The 6560-nt window shown below is 36.6% G+C and overlaps 1 protein-coding gene across 1 annotated transcript in view; it reads right to left on the bottom strand.

Moving 5' to 3' along the window:
* Positions 1-6560, bottom strand: part of LOC122350596 (disabled homolog 2-interacting protein-like) — a 41121-nt gene that overhangs the window by 13789 nt on the left and 20772 nt on the right. The window contains exons 7-9 of the mRNA XM_043247223.1: positions 2869-3013; positions 2053-2197; positions 200-436 (exon numbers count right to left, since the gene is read on the bottom strand). Of these exons, the coding sequence (XP_043103158.1) occupies positions 200-436; positions 2053-2197; positions 2869-3013 (527 nt within the window). The remainder of the gene's footprint in view (positions 1-199; positions 437-2052; positions 2198-2868; positions 3014-6560) is intronic.

The following is a 6560-nucleotide window of genomic DNA, read 5'->3' on the forward strand; positions in this document are numbered from 1 at the left end:
TAAAATATAGAAAATATTAATATATAAATATATACATGTACATATTTTCAAAATATATACTGTATTTGTTTGTATTCATGATACACATAATAAACACAGTACATACATGTATAGTATATTTTGGATGCAATTAATTTACATTAATCATTTGACAGCACTAATATATATGTCCATTATTTGCATAAACAAATAGACTCACTTGGTGAAATTGGCGAGGTTTTGTGTCACTTTGGCGATAAGTGTAAGTGTCCTGGCGGTGCGGTCGTCTGGATATTCCTGCATGAGGCTGAAGAGCGAGGGCGACATGATGGCAGGACACAGGAAGCGCAGAAAAAGAGATGCGCTGATCAGTCGTTCGCTGATGTCCGGTCGTCCTCGGTTACTGCACTCCTGCCTCCAGGATGCAAACACTTCCTTGAGCTCCCGAGGAAACACGCTGGAGTGGAAACAAAGTGATTTGAGCAGAAAACATCAGAGCGAACACCACATTTTTACTGCAGCTAAAAATACCAGTATACAGGTCTGGAACAACATGAGGGTGAGTAAACGATGACTTCAAACCAGTGAGCCGCAATCCTGTCTAGCACTGCTGAGTAACTGTTTAGTAACAAACAGGCCCAAAAACAACAACACTCCCACTCAGTTCTGCATTCCCACATCGAATCACAGTCACCGTGTGCATTTAATTAAGTGTTAACAACACGGGACGACGTCTTCTCCCACAACGCTTTCACTGCTACACCCTTTAACCGTCACGCCCGCCTTCAATTTTCACATCACCGCTGTAAGGACGTCCCCTGCTGCGGCCCCTAGCTTACCACTATCTGCCATTTAAGTTGCTCTTTTTAAGTCAGGGAGACATTAAAAAATGGTGCATTACAAAACCGTGGCAGAGTTACAAACAACTTATCAAGATTCTCTTTAAGATACTCCTCAAAGGGAGAAAAATGACATTCCCCTGATAGAATATCTTGCACTGGGCCATTGCAAGAGGGAGTAATTTCATATCTCAGCATGCTTTCACAGATATGTAGGTGACGACTGAGGAACAGCACAGCCTCTATGAGGACAGATGGAGACCTCTCACTTCTTATTAATCTTACTATGCCAGGCATCATGGGCTTTTTGGAGAAATTACAAAATTGCTAATTCAGGATGTACCTAGAAAAAATTGAAAAGCAGCCTATCTGCCTATCTATCTGCCTATCTATCTATCTATCTATCTGCCTATCTATCTGCCATCCATCTATCTATCTATCTATCTATCTATCTATCTATCTATCTATCTATCTATCTATCTATCTATCTATCTGCCTATCTATCTATCCTTCATATATCATGTATATAAAATAAAGACTGTTCAAGAATATATCGCACGCACAGTTAATAATACTGGAATTAGCCATTTTAAAATATTATATGCACAAAAATCCCTAGTAAAAAACAGCAATGTATTTAAAATACATTCATACTAAGAATAGTTCTAGTAACATATTTACTGACGTATCGCTGGAAACAGTGATATAAAAATCATTATTTGGAGTACTAAGTATGCACAATGCACTTTCTTAATATTAATCCTAAAATGTGTTTTAACATCACTATTGCTGAGGATTGTATGACCTTTGAATATCATCGTTCTTTAAACACAAGCTAATTGAAGTGTACTTATACTTGCAATAGTTCAACTTTAGCACAATCAAATATACTTAAGGATATCTTTAGCTGTACTTCAGCGCTACTTCTGCACAATTAAAGTGCATTAAATATAAATATAGTTGTTCCAATATAGCCGACTTTAGTCTAAAAATATTTTAGTTAAAAAAGTATTTAAAAAAAAAAAAACCCTACAACTGCAGTGTCATTTGATTAAATACACAAATATGTATTTGTAGTATACTTTGCAAGAAATAAATGTAATTAAAATTGTTGCCTATTTATTTTTCACCAGGGATGTTTCCAATAAAAATTCCCATAAATCTGTGTACGCCAGGTAGTTGAGATGAGCTGTGTGCATACACTGTAAGTGAATTGTGAATTTGATGGCTTTACCAGTAAGAATTGATGATCTTGCAGAAAGCCAGCTCACAGCACATCTTGAGGTTGCTCTGGTGCTCATGCAGGTCACTGGAAGAACACTTAGAAGGATCCACCTCGCAGTTCTCGTCTGACTCATACAGGGCTTTGATGAACTCACCTGGGACGGAGAAAATAAACAATGCGGAAAACCTCATTTAGCACAGACAGCGTGCAGCCTGCTGCAGTACTGTACCGATGCTTATATGTTATAGTTGCGTGATTATGATAATGATTGATATAAGGAATTAATAATACTTCTGCAAAAATATTTGACAAATGTAAAGATGGTTAAAATCGTTTTACGGTTAAAAAAAAAACACCATCTTTGAAGGATTTGCGGTAAACGTTTAGACAAGTTACACTTGAAATCGACTGAAAATTGATAACAGATATATCATACTGTAGGTCAGTAAATGAATCAAAGAAAGAATTGGTTTAATTTCTTAAGGCACAAAAAACTATGCTACATGTAAACCGCATCACTTTCTCACAGACCAAACTTTTGAAAGTATTTTCCCAGCATCAAACAAACTCTTTTGAGGGAAACCAAGCCTTAAGCTTTCCCTCCTCACTCGATTTTGCGCCCATATTCGACTTGGTATCTTAAATAATTGAACAGAACTTCAAAAACACAGACTACACACACAAAAAAGCAGTAAATTATTGATTATATATTCTCACAAGCATATTTGATGGTCTGCAGAAACTGTAAAGAAAGTATCGCATTGCTTTGATTTGAACGACAATTTTCACAGAGACATATGCGCGAAGTCAGTATGTTTTCTTTACCTAAAGCATCCTGGAGGTACTTCTGTCCCACTAGTTTCAGGTACTCCTCTATAGCTTTAGTAGCCAGTGTGTTCTCACGGAAAATGAGATGCTCATTGTCTCCGCACCGATCCACCTCAGACATCATCAGATCTGTCAGAAAGTCCTGAGGGAGACAAAACGTTAAGTCTTTATTGATGAGATGGACTTTAACTGTTCGAAACCCTAGTTTTAATTATAGAAGCTTTCCCTCGACTCTCATTTGACAGATAACAAAGTTTCAACCAAACTCATCAGTCGAGCATATGTTGCTTGGACAAATACAGTCAACCTTTGAGAAAGTTTTTATACCTTCTTAGAAAATTCAGCTATATTTATAGATGTTTTTGCATATGAAACTGACAAAATTGTCACACAAACCACGCTGGCTTTAGAACACACAAAAAAAAACTCAAAGGAAAAGGCTGTGTTTGTGTCTACTGTGCAGCTTCTGTTCCGTTTCCTCTTTTCTTTCCCCATCTGCCCATCTTTGATCACTCTGTTTTTGAAGTCCCGCATTTGATTCTGAACCATCCAGAACCTGGTGTCTGACTGGATGACCTGGAAAGCAGCAAATGCATCTGATGGACCGGATGCGGGGTTTTTTTTATTTGGAGACATGCAGAATCTCCGGTCAGGACGTGTTCCAGATTGAGACGGTTATGGATATCCAGCAGGGGAGATGACTCATACGCAGTGATAGCGTATTGATTGCGGGATAATGGACATTGCATATAGTTCAGAGAGGTCTTGTTGTAATATTCTTTGCCTCACTTCCTGTTTTTCCTCTCTCATGATGCGTATCTCATGTCTCGGCTCCGCCTTCACCGCATGTGTAATCGTTTTCAGATGAGCATATCCAAGATCTCAGAAGCCCACGAGTAAACATGCTAATGATTTGTTCTCATGTAGCCCCTGAGAGAGGTCTTTTATAGTCGATAGGCTTAATTTACATTCAGAGCTCCAAAATGTACAAAAAGTGTAATAATAAGAAGACTTGTGCACTATACTTCAAAACTCGCAAAACCATCAAACGTCTTAAAATAATACGTTGAAAATCTTGTCTGTGGTAGCTGTTAATCAGTGATGACGAACATCAGAGATCAGATGATCAAGATCAGCTTTCAAGATTTCAGAGCTATGCCTGATCGNAAAAAAAAAAAAGTCTGGAATGTAATGACAGGAAGTGTAATTTACTTTAATTGCAACTCTAAGAAATTCAACAGGTAATGGCTTTGTCGGAAATTAAGTTCTCTCACCTAGATCCATAAATCTGCTTGTCTGTCAGTATTAACGATAAGCCTTAAAACTTCAAAGGCATTTTCCCTCCAAATTATTGATGAAAAAAAAAGAATATTACAAGAAGACGAAAGCATTTTTTTTTTTTTTATTAAATGAAAGTTTATTAGGTTATTAGGTTAGATATCAGGTTATTTTTAATTAAAGTTAGCCCTGGTAAAAAAGTAATTTATATAAAATACATTTATATTATACATTTACAGTATATATATTGCTCAAGACCTAATCTAAAAATTATAATAAAAACTTTATTTGTAGTACTACTTGTGCAAATAGCACATTACATAATATTACACCTAAATTATGTTATAATGTCTCTATTAATGAGGATTTTATGACCTTTAAATAATATCAGCCTTTAAATGCAAGATATTTAAAATATACCTTAAATATTCTTGCAAAAGTTGAAAATCAAATATACTACAGTATTACCAATTTAGCAAGACTTTGAGTATACCAGCTTAGTTTACTAAAAGTACAATTGCAGGGTATTTTTATTAAATACATAAAGGCATTTGTAGTATATCATAAGAATGAAATAAAATCAAATACATTTATGTATATTTATTTTTCCAATTATTTTGATTTGTGAGTTTTTGTTTATTTTCATGCACTATAATGCACTGTATTATATGCAATATAATGCTAGTTATAATGCTAGTTGCTAGTATAATGCAATATAATATATACAATATAATGCTCAAATTTTTCAAATATACCGATTTAAAAAATATGTGATTAATTTCAGAATGACATTAAAAATAAAAAGCACATTTTTAATCCAAAAACGCATTCTGCTACTATCACTCTATTGTATATTTAAAATGTTTTAGTTTTCACAATAACTACAAAATGTAAAGAAACTATGAACAATATTGGTGATAAAATGAATGTTTTGTTCTCTTTTTGTACCCAAACTAGTCTAAGTCTCTAAAGAGTAATTAGTAAATGATACTGCAGCATTGAATGGATGCTGTCAGATGCTTAAAATCAGTCCCAAGTAGCATCTGACCTGTATAAGCTCAATGTGTACAGCGTGGATTAAGAGACCAATATGAGTTCCCATGCTACCCCATGCCTGTTTGGGATGCATATTGATGGCATACACCATCAGAACATATGATCCCACCAGCATCAAAACACAATCTGGACATAAGCTATGTAATGCGAGAGAGATGAAGGATCAATGTGGGTGGTGCTGNGTGTGTGTGTGTGTGTGTGTGTGTGTCTACAGCTGGCCGTGATTTCTGCTGATGCCCTGGCGATGGATCAATGATCTGCAGCAGATGCATGACTGTGTTTTGAGAGATAGTGTCTGAGTCATTATTGCACATCTCTACAAGCGCCCTTCTGAGGATTCGGTCTCCTAAGCAGGTGTCCGCAACAATCTAAACAGTTGCCGACACATTACACTTATATAAGACAAGAACAAGACAGGATTTTCTGTGCTGCACAAAGCTCTCTCAGCCATCACTGGTGGGATCAGGTGATAAGGGCATATCTGAGCTCTTCTCTTCCCAGTCAGGCAGAGGTGCATTGTGGTTATGACACTGAGAGGATCAAATGAGACCCAGTTTCTCGAAAAGCTCTGCGTCTTTGGCAGGAGTCACAGCGCTCGGTATTCAATTAGGACACGAGAGCTTAACACAGTGAGCAGCACTCAGCGCCCATTCCCTGATGAGACTTATCCTTAGTCTCACCGCTAATCAGACGCCACCGAGCACAGCGCATTTTCTCCGGCACGCCTGTCACATCCCATCGTGCCTGTCTGTAGCCTAGCACCACAATCAGCACGCATCTGCAAAAGAAAAACTATGAGGGTTTTATGGAGAATTGAGTACTTGTGAAGCATTTACTGCATGCTAGGCAGAATATACTGTCTATATTTCAAGCATGTTATACATGTGAAAAAGTATGCAAATGCTGTAAGGTACTGTTGTCACATGACCTTATTAAATTGCATGAGTGGTACCGAGTTAACGTGTCAGAAATATGGGCATTTGTAGCCCAGTTTTGTTAAAAAAAATATCTTTGGCAGTCGAGAGGGAGATGTTAAAATTCGTGGTTGATATTACTTCCAGTTCATTTGTCACACTGCAAGTCAAGCGCACTGCATTGCAGGATACTGTGCATAGAGTGATTTGCTATGTGCATACTGAACATTTTGGAAAAAGTATAGTAGGTCATGCTTTTTTCTGCGCATAAAATTCTCATGATATGCACAGTATACGGTACTGCTGAAAATTGAGCTGTTTCTTAAGTTTCTTATGCTCAACAAAATTGCTAATTATTTGATCAGAGTAAAAACAGTAATACTGTGAAATATTAATACAAAATGTTTTAAATATATTTTAAAATACATGCTTTCTATATTA

This window comes from Puntigrus tetrazona, chromosome 8 (genome assembly GCF_018831695.1).
Source record: "Puntigrus tetrazona isolate hp1 chromosome 8, ASM1883169v1, whole genome shotgun sequence".
NCBI classification, from domain to species: Eukaryota; Metazoa; Chordata; class Actinopteri; order Cypriniformes; family Cyprinidae; genus Puntigrus; species Puntigrus tetrazona.